The 20158-nt window shown below is 30.3% G+C and overlaps 1 protein-coding gene across 3 annotated transcripts in view; it reads left to right on the forward strand.

Moving 5' to 3' along the window:
* LOC129002299 (collagen alpha-1(XVIII) chain-like) overlaps positions 1-20158 on the forward strand; it is a 392307-nt gene that overhangs the window by 338964 nt on the left and 33185 nt on the right. For all 3 annotated transcript variants that reach the window (XM_054429992.1, XM_054429990.1, XM_054429991.1), the window contains exons 8-11: positions 2759-2802; positions 3664-3768; positions 16070-16219; positions 16922-17030. In XM_054429992.1, the coding sequence (XP_054285967.1) occupies positions 2759-2802; positions 3664-3768; positions 16070-16219; positions 16922-17030 (408 nt within the window). The remainder of the gene's footprint in view (positions 1-2758; positions 2803-3663; positions 3769-16069; positions 16220-16921; positions 17031-20158) is intronic.

Genomic DNA, 20158 nt, shown 5'->3' on the forward strand with positions numbered 1-20158 from the left:
TAGAATCAATCACTAAACATTTGCTAATACTTAGCTTTTGCTTGTATACATTTTAGAAACGAATAAAAAGTATTTCTAAAGAACATTCAGGTCCTTAAGTGGCCTCGTACTTCGTGGCTTTTAAAGGAAAAGCATTGTGTCAAAGAAATAGTTGTTGAATGCTTTTACTTGTGTACTTTCGTGGTTTTCAAAACTATTTCCATTGAAATAGCAAATTTATGAGTAAATGTTTTTTTTTCATTTAACTTAAAAATAAATATGAAAAAAATACCAAATTTGTTGCATATAAAGTCATTAATTTTAATCATTACTAATGAATACAGTTCAGAGACACGTACTGTTTTAGCTTTGAGGTGTCAAAGTTGTTTGAATGTAAGGAAATCGTAAAGGTGAAAGATGTTCGTCATTCAGAGTTGAGGCTAAAAGCTCAAGTCTTCATAAATCTTAACGTCTGACAAAAGTTACTGCAAATACAAGTCGTAAACACATCGTGTTGTTTTTTTTTTTTTTTTCAAAAGATAAGGATCGGAGTACTTACAATATTTATACTCATTCATTTTTCAGCTTCAGTCAATCTCTAAACTGTTGGGAATTTTTTTACTGTTTACTATAGTGATTAATTATTTATATTTTTTTATTGTTGGTCCTTTTATTACAATCAGGGCTTTGAAGTTTTGGTTATTTGTAAAGACTTTTACAAATTTAGTACTATATATCACTTGAGTAATATTTGTTTCGTCATAGTGCAGCAAAAACAGCCATTTATAACAAATTTGTTGTGGGTCTATTTCCAGTTTAGGCATATGTAATGCAGGCATCATGTAACCTAAACGGAAAATAAAGCACATTTACTCTCTTTATTGGAAATATCACCTTATACCTAGAGATGAAATCAATAATGTAAGTCAAATGCGTGTAAAGGTATTGGCTCTATAGTTATTAATTTGAGTAAGCCTAATTCTCTGAAAAATCTTATTCCCAAACTTTACACCTTACTGGTATTTGGCGTTAAAGAATATAGGTCTGCTTCGAAATTAAAAAGTAAATTTATTAATTATTTATGAATTAAGTTAAGTTATCTTGTAGTGGTTACAATTTGTTTTATATTTTGCAAATTAATGCTCTTTTGAATATTCATGGATTCCCAAAGCTCAGCTTAAGCGATTTTGATTGTAAAATTATTTCATATAAATTTTATATTATTTTCTGTACATTAATTCTATATGTGTTTTAGTAAGGTTGGTCAAGTATAAGCCTGCGACAAATTTGAGTTTTCAAACGACAAAATAGTTATATCAGTCTATACAATTTAATAATTAATAAGTGGAATAATATTTAGCTAACAAAATATAAATAAAAATATAAATATAAATCGTGATATGTTTTAACATTAAAGCAAAGTTAAAATGTTTGTTGAACATTATAAAACGAATATAAAACGAGTTTTAGTCATGGCTTTCGCATCTCCCTTGTGTAAAGGATGTTTTTCCAGTCTAACGCTGGGGAAATGTGTTTGTGCGGACTCATGAGCGCAAACAAGATAACGCTGAAAACTTTGTTTGGAATTAAAATTAAATTTCCACACCAAAGACTCTATTAAGACAAGTCTTTCATTAGTGTGTTTCCTTGTTGTATATTTGAAAAAAGTTAAGAATTTCGTTTAAACCTTTCATTATTTATTACCGTATAAAATGTTTTATTTTAATTAATATTTGCATTGTCACACAAAAACGTTTTAGATTTTCACCAATTCCTTTGAACTGATTGTTGTATACACTTACTTCTCACAATGTGGTCCAAAACAATCTAATGGCGATTCATAACTATTCTAAGTGTTAGGAGGGGTTTTGTTTAGACTTGTAGCTTTGTCTAATCCCTTGTAAATAATTTAAGCCCTATGGTAAGCTACGTAATGTTTAAATTACCGCTTTTACAAAGCGATTTAAAGTTTCAAAAGGGTTTAATTACGGTTTTGGTCACAATTTCGTGTCTAACATTGTATTTTTTATCCCATACATTTTTCCATTTAAACAGTTCATTGGTAAAATTACAAAAAACCTGTTTCTATACGGCCTATCGCTTTCATTTGTAAGTTGTAAATTAAATACATTTCCAATGAGTTTCAAGCCACATGTATAATTTACGCTACAGAGAGTGGATTTCTGGGGAAGCTTGTGTGGTTCCCATTGATTACAATGTTTAATCCCCGAATGTGAACCAAGGCTCAAGACTATGTCCATGCGAACTCTACCATATACGATAATAATCCTGTAGCCAATACTCTTAATTTATGTATTTTCTTTATAATGATACATTTACGTAGTTTTTCTTTTATTTCTAAAATGTTGGTAATGATTTGGATTGACGGACATGCGCAGACCTAAGCACAACTAACTAAGAGAAGATACACTAATATCTTAAAAATTAAATATAATTTGGTGTAAAAAGTGAATAAATCAAAGCTATATTTTTTTTACGAAATCAAAAGACAAATCATGTGTAGCTTTTAAGTTTTTCACCGTCAAACTATATTTTTCCTATTTCGTACATCAGTTTTACCAATGTTTAATTTATAATTTTAGTCAATTATTTCAGCATGGTTTGGCTTTCAATTTCCAAGCCTTGTTGTACTTGTTTCATTTACTGCTAAATTTTATTTGTTCACTATCCTTGTTTACATTCTTTCTTATATTTTTAATCGTGACTGTTTTTATTTCTTCTTTACCTATATTTTATTTATTTTTGTTTATCGTTGCAGGATTCACCGGAATGAAGGGGCAAAAGGGAGAAAGAGGAGAGCCTGTAAGTACATAAACATTTTTTCATATTCTATGCCATTTTGTTCTTACCTATCTTTATAATTTCAACGAACATAAACACAGTTTCATTTTAACCGAATATTTATTAAGGGGTCTTTTATCAAATATTTAATAAGCGATTGATATTTACTTTTACCTGAGTCCACTCTTGTACTTTATTGGAACAATCTTTGATCGGATAAACAACAAATACGTAACAATAAATTTGATTCGAACAACTTATACCTATAAATACTGAAAAGTACTTATCGATCACTTAACCAGAATTGGTCACCTTTACCGAAATGGCTCTTCATTCAACAATGTTCTTTCAATTAGGAACTCCTCATGTACTATAGGAAATTAAACCAAATGCGCAACTTAACCGAATCAGAGAGTTAATTGCCATGTAGCTATGTATTATGATCAATTGGTTCCCTTAATTAGCTTTCCAAATGGCCATTTTATAACGCCAATTGGGGTCCAATATGATTTTTATTGTTTATTTATCTCTTAATTCTAGTTGACTGTTAATTTGATATGTATTAAAATATCTTCATACCCTCTTGAATTCCACGAATGTCATAATTTATTTCCAAATAAAAAATTACGACCATCTTACTTTTCCTGTCACAATTATTACTCTTTCTGTCCCAAAAATTGCTGTTAAAGAATATTGAGATTTACGTTTGCTAAACAGGAATAGGTTATTGTGTTTCTTTTTAAAAATATACTTCAAACGAAATGTTGTTTGTTGTTTGCTTCATTAAAACAAAATGAGATCAAAATTTGGTACTTTAGACTTTGACGTAGTTTTTGCTCGTATTGTTCATTATTGGTGTAACTGTTAGTATCTTATCCTTAGGGACCTCCTGGCGAATCAATAGAAGGTCCTCCAGGTCCACCGGGACCTCCCTACAATCCTAGAGGAACATCAGGACTTCCTGAGTTTGGTTCAGGTGATGATGGGGTGAGTTGAACACATTAGGACATTTAAGTAAATGTATTGTTATGAGCAACATCCTACATAATGGTGGTTGGATACCAAGTTATACTGAAGTAAGATTTAGTTGTTTTAGTTTCGGAGTGAGTTTGCCGAATCATTATATTTTACCAACATACAAAGCCGCACTATTAATTCACGTTTTCAATTGTTATAACATAATTTGGCATTTTTGGTTGGTAAAATAAACAATTTAAGGGCTGTAGAAAGTTTTAACCCGAAAAAATGAGGTGGGAATTTTTTTTATAATCTTGACCAACCAAATTTTGATATTTTAGTGAATTTACCACATAGGGAAGAAGCTATTACTGTAGGTTTCATAATAAGACCTGGACCATAGACACTTTTACTTTTTAGTTTTGAGGACCCAGAAGCCAAAATCACCCAAAAATGCATCCGATTTTGATTAAATTTTGTAGAGTTTGGTCATTATGTTTAAAAATCAAATTTATAGGGATGTATTAAGTATAGGATGTATTAGAGGCGTATTAAAATACTATCTTACAAGTCCATCTTTTTTAGGGAGGAGGCAATTGGAGAGTTCTAAAAATATGTTCTTGCAACTCATTTATTTTATATATACCTTTCCTTAACGCTTAAAATCATGTTTTAAAGCATATTTTCACTTTATCTCAAACGTTACTTGAAAATCTTCGACAAGTATATTTTATCTTACCATGCTTTGGCAAAACATAAAACATGACACACTAGTCCGATAAATAAAATAAATTTAATGTAATTTGTAATTAAATATTTAACTAAATGCAGACTTCTTTGACCTCCGTTTTGTCAGTAAACAATTTCAAACCCATTTCCCCTAATGAATAATAACAATAAACAGTTTTTCCAATCGATTTACAATCCTCAAAACACTATCATCACGACAAATATTTGTGTAAACACAATAGTTACAAAACTCTTTGTGGAGAGACGAACACAAATATTCACAAAGCAATAGAGCTGGATCAAACGTAAATCATCAGTGATATGATGTACCATTTGTCATAGTGTCAAAGGAAATTATGATTTGGGTTCGTTTCTATCCGACCTCCGACCTCTGTGGATTCGATATTCTTCTTTTGATTTGTTGATGCGCAAAATCCTATACATTCTATAACGAATTGTCAAACACCAAAATATATTGTGACGGCGAATAATTAATTTGAACTACAATAATGTTAAACTTATCGTATAAGGGGACAGAGCCTTGTTGGGTGGTGTTTAAACTTCCTACAGTTGGTTTTATAGTTAAAACGATCAAAACAGCTAATTTTTTATGGAAGATTTTTCATTACAAACAATAGAGATTAAATCGCCTGAGTAATAATAATTCCGCAATGTAAAACTATACATTAGAACGAAATTGAGAGAAAGATATTTTATCATATTTAAGTTTAATAGCCTCCTCAATTTACAGCAACTTTCTCATTTATATTAACTGAAAATCATCGTACTTTATATACACTCGATGAACGGAGCCAGTGAAAAACATTAAATAAACATAACTTAATTAAAGAAAAGCTCACTTCAATATTTTAAATGAAAGCTCATTATATGCCGATTGGAGGCATTGTTAATCTTAAGTTCTTGATAGATTAAATAAAACAATATGTAAAATCTTAGTCTTTCCCGCACTTATGAATATTCTCTTCCAAACTCTATTGAAAACCTTGTTATCCAATAGTAATTATAAATCACAAATCGGCTTGTCAAACATTTATAAAATTACCAAAAAAAATAAATGTAAACAAACATTTTTTACATCCTTATTATAATTTTAAAACCATTTAAAAGTCCTTGTATCATGATACATTCTGCAATTTACCATTCGCATGTGCAATCAAAGCATGAAATACACTCATATAAGTCGTCCAATATCCTGATCAAAGGGATATTTTTAACTTCAGGGCTCGAAGTCTTTATTTACATTTAATCAACCCGAGGTGCTGCCCATGTCAAGTGTTCCAAAAGCTCTTTTGTGTGACTTTGATATCTACATATGAGCCATATATTGTCGGGAAAAATCTACCTAAAATAGGCTCTCGAGGCTTTGCTGCTGAGCTCTAGTTTCATCTCTTGCACTGTTTTGTTTACCATTTTTTCTTAAAATTAAATATATCAAATAAACAGTAGCTCGAAGCTCTAAATAAGATTAATTAATATATGAGTTAGATTTCGGTGAGTGAATAGAAGATATAAGTTAAGTAATATTAGATATATACGTTAAAAATAAAAGGTTAAATACCTGTAGTACTGTTTGTGATCCGAACTTAGGTAAGTGACCCAAGTTTCGAACCTAAAGGTTCATCTTCAAGCTGTGACAGGTTAAAACATAGCCCCCGCCATTTAAATATTTAGGGACTTGAGGAAACAAATGAGGGTAATAACTAAAGTTAGTTTAACTTTTTTTGTAAAATAAAGCATACCAACTAACATCTATGTATAAATCACACTTTATATAGATTGTTATATCTATGTATTTAATTACATTTGAAACACTTTGATAAGAGAATCTATATTCGTGTTACATTTCAAAACATTTTTTTTTAAGTTCGACAAAACGCGTTCTTCTCCCATTAGCTAACGTATTTGTGTACTGTAATTACAATTGTTACATGTAAAAGATTTTTACAAAGTATTGCGATGCCTTGTTAATTAGTTTTTTCAAGACTATTTTAACCGGTTGTCACAGATATCAAATAGAATTTTAAGAAGACATATAACAATTGTTTGGCTATATAGTTCACAAAACAATAAAACTTAAATGTAATGTATTCAATCAGATAATTGGCCATAGAGGAGAGTTAGGCCTAAATAAAGTTATGATTTTAAAATGTTTATTTTTCTTTGACTTTATCATTAGGTCTAATCTATTTTAACAACCCACATGTAGAATATTGTTGTGATGTAGGCAATTTCAAAAGATCTTTCAAAGTGAAAGTAAATTCTCTTGTTTCTTTGAGCTTTGAGGGAAGAAAGACGAAAAAGAATCTTTTAGAAAACACGTCGCAGGGTAAATAAAAGTGGGTTCAGTCTCAACGATTCACACATTAGTTCAGTAGAAGAGTTTCATGTAGAGTTTGTGCATAATTGGTATTTGGTTTAGTTTAGTTATTTTTTTAGTTGTTTGATATTACTGAAATAAAATAAATAAACTACTAAAAATAAAAAGTTCCTTTTCTGTAATACTATTTCATCCATAACATTAATTTTGGCCACATACAAAACTTTATCAGTTGATTTCAAATAAAAAGCAATTAGTGAATTAAATTAAAATATTGGTGTTCTATTTTAAGTTGTCTTTTTCCATTTTCATTTATTGTGTCATCCATTCTATTCTAAATAGGCTAATCTAGTACTAGTTGCCTAGGGCATTAAACATTTATTTTCATATAGAAATACCTTGTTTTGTAGTAACTTTTCTTCCAGATTTTCTTTTTCCAATATTTAGCTTACCCGTCGGGCGTTGTTGTGATTTCAAGAAAGTTAACCAGTCTATATAATTTAAGATATGTAAACAATATATATTTTTTACAGTGTCCACAAAACTCTATTGATAGGATAACTAATATAAGCTTAGATTTTAAAATATGGGGTCAATCATAGGTTGATACATCTATGTATTAAATATATTGGCTTTTCTTTTCCGAGTCGGTTTGGATCTTCAACTAAACCGATCTATAAAGTTTTGGTCTTAAATTAAAGGCATACACGCACAGATATGCCATCAAGCATCGGACAGAAAGATGGGAAATATTTAAACTCAATCTTGCGTTCAGTTTTTTCTTTAGTCTTATTAAACTCATGACAATTATTAAATACCCTTTTTCCAATTCCGCAGCTGATAAAGCAAAAATGCTGTCTTAGAGCCCTGAAATAAAATCCCCAATCAATATTAGGTTTTAGTTTATGGTGGTGGTCTGAGGGCTAACTCAAGAATCTAGAACAAATCTAGAAAAAATAGGATATGTCATTGAAGCGATTAGAACATTTTCTGGTTTAAAGCTTCCACTAAAATCTATACTATTCTAAATGTAACTAACTGTTGGCTGTTTGTAAGTCACCCCGCAGTAATGTTGACCCAGACTATGTAAACAAACAAGAGAAATTTCTACCCAAATTTATATAAGGTAAATTTCTTATGTTTTATATTAGTAGTATAGTTTGTCGCCGCCGTTTTTTGTGGCGCGGGGTTTTTGGGCCAACTCCCCGCCCATGCCTAATTGCTAGTACATTTACCATTCCCCTTTCTAGTTGATGTATTATATTTCTGTCTTATCTTATCTATATATTAGACATATGAGTTGTTTAATATTGTTAGTATAGTTTGTCGCCGCCGTTTTTTGAGGTTCGACATTTTTGGGCCAACTCCCCCCCTCACCCCTCACCCCCTCACCACTCCCCTCTGCCCCATGCACAATTGCTAGTACATCTACCATTCCCCTTTCCAGTTGATATATTATATTTCTATTTCAAAATCATGTATGTGCGAACTCGGCTCATGGCGTGGGCGCGCTCCTGGTCGCGGGCACGCTCCCTTGGACATCCTTAGTGGAAATCCATGAATTCTGGCTACTTGGGAACCCAAGCCATTTGACATACAATAAATCACCCTTCATTCAACATCCACAGACTGCGTATTCCCGCAACTAGAATAACTAGCACATCAGCTACCTCAATTGACTATGTTTGCTCTAGCCTTGATCCAGATCTAATAAGTGCTGAAGTGGTTCACTCACATCTGTCTGACCACTCTGGGCAACTTATTAATATACAGTAGTATAGTTTGTCGCTGCCGTTTTTTGCGCATCGAGGTTTTTGGGCTAACTCCCCGCCTCACGCCTAATTGCTAGTACATCTACCATTCCATTTCTAGTTGTAGTCTATATTTCTATCTTATTTATATATATTAGTTGTATGAGTTGTTTAATATTGTCAGTATAGTTTGTCGCCGCTGTTTTTTTTTTTAGGTGTGTTGTCAACTCCCCGCCCCAGGCATAATTGCTAGTACATCTACCATTCCCCTTTCTAGTTGATATATTGTTGTCTATATTCCAATCTTATCTATATATATATATTAGCCGTATGAGTTGTTTAATATTGACATTCTCTTTTTATGTTATTCCAATCATATTGTATAAATACCTCTTACCTTTAGTGTCGTCCATATGAAATAATATTTAAAATTTTCTTAATTTTTAGATGTATTATTGTTTTATCAAAAGTTGGAACCTATATAATGTACTTAAATTTTAACAATTTTGCTGTATCTTTTGATATTTGAGATACAAGTGATTTTAAGTCTTGCTACAAGAAAATACTCTAAAATTAAAAAAATAATTTAAAATAGCTTACAATCTTGTAAATTGAAGACACTAATACAAATATCAAATTTAAGAACAAAAGATTTTTATAGTTACAGAGGACCTTTACAAGGAAATAGAATGTGACTTGAATTTTTTTTTATACCTCTGGTTATAGTTAAGATATTGTCAAAGCAAAACATCTCTATAGACTTATATTATTTGATCTGTCTTGAAACTGTGCAAGATTACTATGAGAATGTTGCAAGAATTAAATCTACAAATAATCATCACCTTCAAACCTTAACTAGGGATAAAAAGTACTACATTTTCATGGTGTCAAGAGGTTTATTGTACAATATGTCATCAATACTATTATACATTTGCTACTAGAATATATATGAGTTTTTACATCAAATACTCTGAAATTTGTCCCCTCAAGTTGTAAACATCAAGTGAATGTACTATACAATAACAAATACATTTATTATATTGAATTGAAACATGAAGTATTTATAATATTACTTTTGGGCTATCATTATAATAGACAAATCACTATGGCTATGCAATGTAAATCTGAGAGTCAATTATCATGATGAGCTACAACTTTTAATCTAAATGGAAAAGTTATTTAAACATACATATATACAAAAGTACAATAGTGTACGACAAGAAAATATAAATAATATTTGCTACTTGTTTTTACCCTATTCGTGTTAATTATGAAAATCAATCATGGAATTTCTGGATTGATTAAATGAAATACGATGTCTTGTTTGAATAATAATATACATGTTTGTGTACTTTTATACAAGTAAAATTATTGATGTTTTCATACTAAAAATGTTTAATAATGTCATCGAACATAACAATTGACTGTGACTTGTTACTTTGATGTGAATTAGTTACTTAAATTTCACACATTCCTCATAATTTGTACACAAATTATACACATTTCATGTAATATAACAACTAACTTTGACCGTGATGTGAATTTATGTAAAAATATTTTACTCAAATTTCACACATTTTACACAATTTGTACAAACACTTCACACAATATAACAACTTACTGTAACTTTGACATGAATTTGCGTGAAAAATTTACTCAAATTTCACACATTTCACACAATTTTTACACAAATTTTATGTTATGTAACAACTAGCTGTGACTGTGATGTGAATTTGTGTCATTTAACACAATGTATTGACTAACTGAGACTATGATGTAAATTCGTCATACAATTTTACAGCTATTAACAGATAAATGGTGGCTGTTTGTACATATAAAAATAAAAATATTTGTTAATCTGGACTAATCTAAATTGACTATTAGAATAGAATTATATTATTTACAATGTGCATAACCAAAATAAAATCTCAATATACGCAGTGTCTGTTTACACGTAATTCTACTTTTTTAACATTTGAAAATGTATGCCCACTTCCCTTTAACTGGTACTCTCGCATTTCATTCTTGATTTTGTCTAATTCACTATCAACTAACTCTTTCAAATTACTAGAATTATAAAATCCCTTGTTTTTTTTGTTTTTAGGTTTATAGTCACCACATCGTCTCCATTTAAATACTCCACTTCTACTAGCAAATTGGCTTTAAAAGATCCGAGTGTTTCTAAGCATTGCTGGAAAGTATTTACTATTTCTGGTTTTATATTGGAAAGAAACTCTTCTAAATTTGTGGATGATGCTGGATATGCAGCAAACGTTTTTACCCTACACCTAAATGTACAGGGTATTTCCTGGAACAATGAACTGGACATTTTATCTTCTTTTTCTATAACAAATAAAAACAAAAACATATTTTAACCCAACATTTTCCTATGGTTTGAGAATATCTGATATGTTACCAAAATCATACCCCAGGTTTGAGCAATAAAAATGCAACTTGAAAAAGTAATTTGCAAGAGTTAGTTGATAGTAAGTTAGATGAAATTTACTAAGATTAGATAAGAAAATTGTGTGAAATTTATAAAAATTGTTTGAAATATGTGTGATAAAGTACACACGAATTCACATCACAATCACAGTGAAATTCACAATTCATGTGAAATTTTTGTCATAATTTCACAAATTGTGTAAAAATTGTGTGAAATTTATAAAAGTTGTGTGAAATGTGTGTGATAAAGTACACACGAATTCACATCACAGTCACAGTGAAATTCACTATTCATGTGAAATTTGTGTGATGAAGTACACAAGTTCACAAAAATTCACATCACAGTCACGGTCAGTTGTTGTATTTGATGACATGAATAGTCCAAATATTACACATTTTTGTCAAAAGGTCGACATAAAAGTATTGACTGTTTTTACTTGTGTAAATCTTGCAGCAAAGTACACAAACATTTATGTTATAATGTAAATTTCCTAATATTATCCAAACAAGACAATTTAAGTTTTAAAACATGTGTATAACAATCATGTTGGTAATGACGTTTCATTTAACCAATTTAACAATCTCTTCCTCTAAAGTTGGGACAAAACTTAATATGGCTTTTCTATAATAGACATGGAAAGGTTAAATAATAACGGCAATTATATTTTTACGTTTGATCAATTTTATAATTACTAAGAGCAAGAGTATTAATGTCATCTTCCAGAATAAACCTCTTGTCATCATCAAAAGATAGTACTTTCTTATTCATAGTTTTTTTTGACATTTTTACCCATCTAAAATTGTTTAAGTCCATAATATTGTTTTAAAATGCTTATATTTTGAAAACGGTTTGAGATACGGCAAAACGGTTGAAATTCTGGCACACATAGTGGGTGTCAGAATTTCAACCGTTTTGCCGTATCTCAAACCGTTTTCAAAATATAAGCATTTTAAAACAATATTATGGACTTAAACAATTTTAGATGGGTAAAAATGTCAAAAAAAACTATGAATAAGAAAGTACTATCTTTTGATGATGACAAGAGGTTTATTCTGGAAGATGACATTAATACTCTTGCTCTTAGTAATTATAAAATTGATCAAACGTAAAAATATAATTGCCGTTATTATTTAACCTTTCCATGTCTATTATAGAAAAGCCATATTAAGTTTTGTCCCAACTTTAGAGGAAGAGATTGTTAAATTGGTTAAATGAAACGTCATTACCAACATGATTGTTATACACATGTTTTAAAACTTAAATTGTCTTGTTTGGATAATATTAGGAAATTTACATTATAACATAAATGTTTGTGTACTTTGCTGCAAGATTTACACAAGTAAAAACAGTCAATACTTTTATGTCGACCTTTTGACAAAAATGTGTAATATTTGGACTATTCATGTCATCAAATACAACAACTGACCGTGACTGTGATGTGAATTTTTGTGAACTTGTGTACTTCATCACACAAATTTCACATGAATAGTGAATTTCACTGTGACTGTGATGTGAATTCGTGTGTACTTTATCACACACATTTCACACAACTTTTATAAATTTCACACAATTTTTACACAATTTGTGAAATTATGACAAAAATTTCACATGAATTGTGAATTTCACTGTGATTGTGATGTGAATTCGTGTGTACTTTATCACACATATTTCAAACAATTTTTATAAATTTCACACAATTTTCTTATCTAATCTTAGTAAATTTCATCTAACTTACTATCAACTAACTCTTGCAAATTACTTTTTCAAGTTGCATTTTTATTGCTCAAACCTGGGGTATGATTTTGGTAACATATCAGATATTCTCAAACCATAGGAAAATGTTGGGTTAAAATATGTTTTTGTTTTTATTTGTTATAGAAAAAGAAGATAAAATGTCCAGTTCATTGTTCCAGGAAATACCCTGTACATTTAGGTGTAGGGTAAAAACGTTTGCTGCATATCCAGCATCATCCACAAATTTAGAAGAGTTTCTTTCCAATATAAAACCAGAAATAGTAAATACTTTCCAGCAATGCTTAGAAACACTCGGATCTTTTAAAGCCAATTTGCTAGTAGAAGTGGAGTATTTAAATGGAGACGATGTGGTGACTATAAACCTAAAAACAAAAAACAAGGGATTTTATAATTCTAGTAATTTGAAAGAGTTAGTTGATAGTGAATTAGACAAAATCAAGAATGAAATGCGAGAGTACCAGTTAAAGGGAAGTGGGCATACATTTTCAAATGTTAAAAAAGTAGAATTACGTGTAAACAGACACTGCGTATATTGAGATTTTATTTTGGTTATGCACATTGTAAATAATATAATTCTATTCTAATAGTCAATTTAGATTAGTCCAGATTAACAAATATTTTTATTTTTATATGTACAAACAGCCACCATTTATCTGTTAATAGCTGTAAAATTGTATGACGAATTTACATCATAGTCTCAGTTAGTCAATACATTGTGTTAAATGACACAAATTCACATCACAGTCACAGCTAGTTGTTACATAACATAAAATTTGTGTAAAAATTGTGTGAAATGTGTGAAATTTGAGTAAATTTTTCACGCAAATTCATGTCAAAGTTACAGTAAGTTGTTATATTGTGTGAAGTGTTTGTACAAATTGTGTAAAATGTGTGAAATTTGAGTAAAATATTTTTACATAAATTCACATCACGGTCAAAGTTAGTTGTTATATTACATGAAATGTGTATAATTTGTGTACAAATTATGAGGAATGTGTGAAATTTAAGTAACTAATTCACATCAAAGTAACAAGTCACAGTCAATTGTTATGTTCGATGACATTATTAAACATTTTTAGTATGAAAACATCAATAATTTTACTTGTATAAAAGTACACAAACATGTATATTATTATTCAAACAAGACATCGTATTTCATTTAATCAATCCAGAAATTCCATGATTGATTTTCATAATTAACACGAATAGGGTAAAAACAAGTAGCAAATATTATTTATATTTTCTTGTCGTACACTATTGTACTTTTGTATATATGTATGTTTAAATAACTTTTCCATTTAGATTAAAAGTTGTAGCTCATCATGATAATTGACTCTCAGATTTACATTGCATAGCCATAGTGATTTGTCTATTATAATGATAACCCAAAAGTAATATTATAAATACTTCATGTTTCAATTCAATATAATAAATGTATTTGTTATTGTATAGTACATTCACTTGATGTTTACAACTTGAGGGGACAAATTTCAGAGTATTTGATGTAAAAACTCATATATATTCTAGTAGCAAATGTATAATAGTATTGATGACATATTGTACAATAAACCTCTTGACACCATGAAAATGTAGTACTTTTTATCCCTAGTTAAGGTTTGAAGGTGATGATTATTTGTAGATTTAATTCTTGCAACATTCTCATAGTAATCTTGCACAGTTTCAAGACAGATCAAATAATATAAGTCTATAGAGATGTTTTGCTTTGACAATATCTTAACTATAACCAGAGGTATAAAAAAAAATTCAAGTCACATTCTATTTCCTTGTAAAGGTCCTCTGTAACTATAAAAATCTTTTGTTCTTAAATTTGATATTTGTATTAGTGTCTTCAATTTACAAGATTGTAAGCTATTTTAAATTATTTTTTTAATTTTAGAGTATTTTCTTGTAGCAAGACTTAAAATCACTTGTATCTCAAATATCAAAAGATACAGCAAAATTGTTAAAATTTAAGTACATTATATAGGTTCCAACTTTTGATAAAACAATAATACATCTAAAAATTAAGAAAATTTTAAATATTATTTCATATGGACGACACTAAAGGTAAGAGGTATTTATACAATATGATTGGAATAACATAAAAAGAGAATGTCAATATTAAACAACTCATACGGCTAATATATATATATAGATAAGATTGGAATATAGACAACAATATATCAACTAGAAAGGGGAATGGTAGATGTACTAGCAATTATGCCTGGGGCGGGGAGTTGACAACACACCTAAAAAAAAAAACAGCGGCGACAAACTATACTGACAATATTAAACAACTCATACAACTAATATATATAAATAAGATAGAAATATAGACTACAACTAGAAATGGAATGGTAGATGTACTAGCAATTAGGCGTGAGGCGGGGAGTTAGCCCAAAAACCTCGATGCGCAAAAAACGGCAGCGACAAACTATACTACTGTATATTAATAAGTTGCCCAGAGTGGTCAGACAGATGTGAGTGAACCACTTCAGCACTTATTAGATCTGGATCAAGGCTAGAGCAAACATAGTCAATTGAGGTAGCTGATGTGCTAGTTATTCTAGTTGCGGGAATACGCAGTCTGTGGATGTTGAATGAAGGGTGATTTATTGTATGTCAAATGGCTTGGGTTCCCAAGTAGCCAGAATTCATGGATTTCCACTAAGGATGTCCAAGGGATCGCGCCCATGCCATGAGCCGAGTTCGCACATACATGATTTTGAAATAGAAATATAATATATCAACTGGAAAGGGGAATGGTAGATGTACTAGCAATTGTGCATGGGGCAGAGGGGAGTGGTGAGGGGGTGAGGGGTGAGGGGGGAGGGGGAGTTGGCACAAAAACCTCGAACCACAAAAAACGGCACCGACAAACTATACTAACAATATTAAACAACTCATATGTCTAATATATAGATAAGATAAGACAGAAATATAATACATCAACTAGAAAGGGGAATGGTAAATGTACTAGCAATTAGGCATGGGCGGGGAGTTGGCCCAAAAACCCCGCGCCACAAAAAACGGCGGCGACAAACTATACTACTTATATTTTGACTGAAGATAAATTTAAGCTTTTCATAAATCTCTTTCTTGGTCGACTTAAATGATAGTATTCGAATTTAAAAACAGCTGGTATGATCCAGCACGTGATCTTGATATTTATCATTGAGCTACCAGCTAATGATGCTTCCAAGTCAAGTGTCATAGCTTGATTTTAAAGAACCTCCTGATAGAAAATGACATTGGCATTGAATATCTTAAAAAAGACTACTTCTTGCCCTTATTCTTGTCCTTTACTTGCAGTTCCTGCCCGCTGGAGGAGTAGTTGGGCCTCCAGGACCTCCTGGGGAGTGTTCCTGTAACATTACGGAAGTCCTGAAGAACTTCAACCTTCCAGAGCCTGTACAAGGACCTCCAGGGACTGACGGGAAGACGGGCGCACCTGGAATGCCGGTATTTAAGCTTTTTAGTGCAACAAATTAGTTAATAATTTATGTTTACCATACAAATATTCATTTTCCTAGAAAATTTTTATTTATTCAAAAGGGATGCATGCAGTTTCTTTGGCTTAGGAAAAAATACTTTCTTAAAAAAAAACATCGTTTGTACCGAAGAAAATATCAGAAAAATGGTAAATAGTAATTTATTTTAAATTAATATACTATTATGTTTTTATATGACAAAATCGCTCTTAATAACTGTTTTTAATGTCGTGTCCTGTGAAATCTTTTCAGCTTATTTTTTTTTTTTTAGCTTTTAAATCCTTGGAATTTCATAAAAACGTGCTTGCAAAGTATATAAATAATAAGTGTGTAAATAGTTTCCAATTAAATTTATCTTAGCTTAGCCTGTCAGCAACAAGATTTACAGTATTAGGTACCTTCAAAAGCCTTGTTTTCATTCATTTTCATCAATACTTCGTAGCTTTGTTTAAATTCAGGGAAACATTTTTGACCCTAAACTTCTTATGTTTTGTTGATATAAATATCTTGCAACTTTACACTCGATCATAGCTAGCAGTGTTGGTTTAGGTTGTATTACGAAGTTTGCATTGTTAATTTAATATTACTTTTTATAATGCGTTTCCTGCTATTTAGGAAGTATTTGGAAAGTTATATACTGGCATTGGTTTACAGTACTTGTTTACTGTGTCAGGGATTGTCGGGTCCGGTGGGCGAGAGAGGATTGCCAGGACCCAAAGGAGAAAAGGGAGACCGAGGAGATGAAGGTCCTAGAGGTCCTGAGGGAATCCAAGGACCAAAAGGTAAAAACTTAATTCATTAACTCGTGTCAAATCTAACAAGATCCATCGGTGAGGTGGACATATTTGTTATGGATATAGTTAATTAAGTTTTACAAAACATAAGTCATTGTAAGGCTGACATAACCTATATAAATGATTAGTCGATTTACAGTTTAATTGGGTTAAATAATTAGATTATCTGGTACAGTATACAGCACAGAGTGTACAGTGTATAGTAAGAATACATACGTATATAACACACACACCAACATTCCCAAGGAAAATTAATCATATCTACAAAATGTATTAAAAACAGTACAGTAATATCAGAAGTTTCGTATTCACATTAAACTCCACATTAAATAATAATTTTGTTGAAACCACAGCTAATAGTAATAACTTTATGATAATTAACTTGCCAGTAGAGCTTAAAACACAAGACGAAGAGTGGAAGTTATTGCGAGAGTTATACGCTTTCTGACTCCAAAAGTTAGTCAGTTAAAAACTAATTTCCTTGAGGTAAGGAATATTTAAACATCTTTCTTATAAGATTTGGTCTTGATTGATATTCTAATTTGAGGAATGCAATTTAGACTAAGTGTTAGTCAATTTATTTTATATTTCATTTCCATGCAATAGTTTAATTATTTCAAAACATTTCCTTTATTATTTTTAAGCTGAGTAATTTTGCGAATGTTTTACCCTTTTAACGATTTCTAACTAAGTATGAACTAAAAACATTATTTTATTGTTTGTTTTAAATCCATAAAACTGGGTTTTCTAAACAAAAACCTTGTTTCATAGAAGCTTATTAACTGTCATAAAGAGGGTAAAATGCATTTTTAAATAATTTTTCCCGACCTAAAAGAAATAATAAGTATGCATTAGTATTGAAGAAATTCTTTATTGTGAGCTCGATCAATTTATGAAGCTATGGTAATTTTATTCAAAACCACCCTGATTATGTCATTGGATTATAAAGGCTTAAATATTCTTACAATGTTAATGCTTAATGTGTTGTTATGGCTTAAATATTCTTTATAAGGCTTTCTATGACCATATATACATGTATATATGTATTATACATGTAACAAAACGTGTGTGGGGGAAAATCTATTTACTATTAACTCAAACTAGGCCTACTATATATTTTATTTATACAAGTAACAAATTGAAAGTAAATTAAATGTAAGACCTACTACTATGGTTTTACTATAGCGAAAAAACACTTAAGGGTATCAACATCTTCATTGGATCCTATACTGAAAACCATCCACGCCTCAAACATGTTTTTTATGTTGTCAATAAATGTAGCATTTAAGATTTCTTAATTTACTAACATAAGGCACTACCCTGACTAAATGTCACTGTAAGTTGTTTTTATATTACACAGAACCTTAAGGAAAGGACCCTAAACCCTTTGTGACTGTAATAAACCTAAAGTACACTAAGTAGGTCTTAGACCTAAGCTCTGACGGAATCAGGACTTAACAGCCCTTAGCCTAAGTAGAGTAATACTACAACTAAGCCAGTGGCTTTATGTGAAAATGTGTTCCATCATCGTGTGTGGTGATTAATTATATTTAACCAAGCAGTAACTAAAAGGGTTTTTAAAGCACTGCAAGTACCTTTACCTTTGAAAGGTTTTGAATTGATATAATGATGTTTACGGTATTTAAAATGTGTTTATCAAGGAATATGCTCGAGCTGTTTGTGTTTAACAACTACTTACTTCAAGGACTACAAACTTCAATACAAATTATTAACAAATTAAATACAAATTAAATTACAAATTAAATACAAATTAAATTATTACAAATTATTACAAATACGACCTGAATTTTTATTAAATCAAATTTTAAATGAAAATTACTGAACGATTTTTACTAAAGCCAAATATTTCATTATTAATTCGCAATCACAAATCTGTTAGAACCCGAATATATAATATAACAACTTCTGAATAAACACATATTTCACATAGTACGTAAAAGTGTCATTAAAATAATGGATAAATATAAAGGTAATTTAGCCCAGTAAGTAAACCTGTAACTAGCGAGGCTATAAATTCTCGGCAAACATTAACACTGGAGAAGAAGAAGAAATATGGCCAACCAAAGTCCTAAAGTTGCTAACTTAGTCTGACAGAGGATAATTTCCTTCAGGCAAAGAAGAATGTTAAACAATCTTTCCTGTTGAGTTTCAGTTTTAATGAACCCTCAGCTGTGCAAGAGACGGATTCAATAGTCTAACTTTCCTTGAATGTATCTAATGGTGATTTTTCTAACATAAACGAAGATTATTTTAATTTAATGTGTTTGGTTAGATCGTCAATTTAAACTTTCTAAAACAAAGTATGCATAGCTACTTTGATAATTGCCAGATTGTGTAACCAAACTGTAACCAAATTGTAAACTTCAAATATAAAATCTACCCCTAACAAGATTACTAGCTTTTTAATAATTTACCTTTTTTTTCTTTTTTCACGTTGTGTACTATTGATAAGTCTAAGAGAAACATTGAAATGTGAACACTCATTACATAGATTTAAATACCAAACATAAAGTGGTCAATAAATTATATTGGCTATTGTCACAAAAAATACATTTTAATTAGTATATACAACCATAAAAAAAGAGAATGTATGACATTACTTTAAATCCAAGCATATACATTTGAAAAATTATAATATTTTTGAATGATAATTCCTATGATTGGAATGCAAAATGTTTCTGTTAAGACTCTAACCAACCAGAGAGCACATTTCACGACATGTCCTAGAAAATAAAATGTATTTTTGAATTACTTTAAAGTTGAAAATACCTCTTTATAAGTAGAAGATTAGTCATGAAGAGCCAACGTATATTTGAGTATTTTTATGATTACTTATAGTTTGATTAAATCTCCGTGATAGCCTATGTGATAAAAAATGTAATTAGTTTAGTTTTAGATCAAACGTGATAATTTAATATTACATTAAAAACATCTGATGCCGGCAAATGTAATTGTATCCATGCAGTTATTGGTTTAGTTATCTATCAATAGATATTTTAATCTTATTAGCTTCATTAGGCTCCGGCCTCCGTGAAATTGAAATGTGATTAATTATCACTGATGTTGGAAAACAACTGCAGATCTTTTATCAAATA

Source organism: Macrosteles quadrilineatus, unplaced genomic scaffold (assembly GCF_028750875.1).
Source record: "Macrosteles quadrilineatus isolate MER2022 unplaced genomic scaffold, UCM_ALF_1.0 Scaffold_9__3_contigs__length_116548681, whole genome shotgun sequence".
In the NCBI taxonomy this organism is placed as follows: Eukaryota; Metazoa; Arthropoda; class Insecta; order Hemiptera; family Cicadellidae; genus Macrosteles; species Macrosteles quadrilineatus.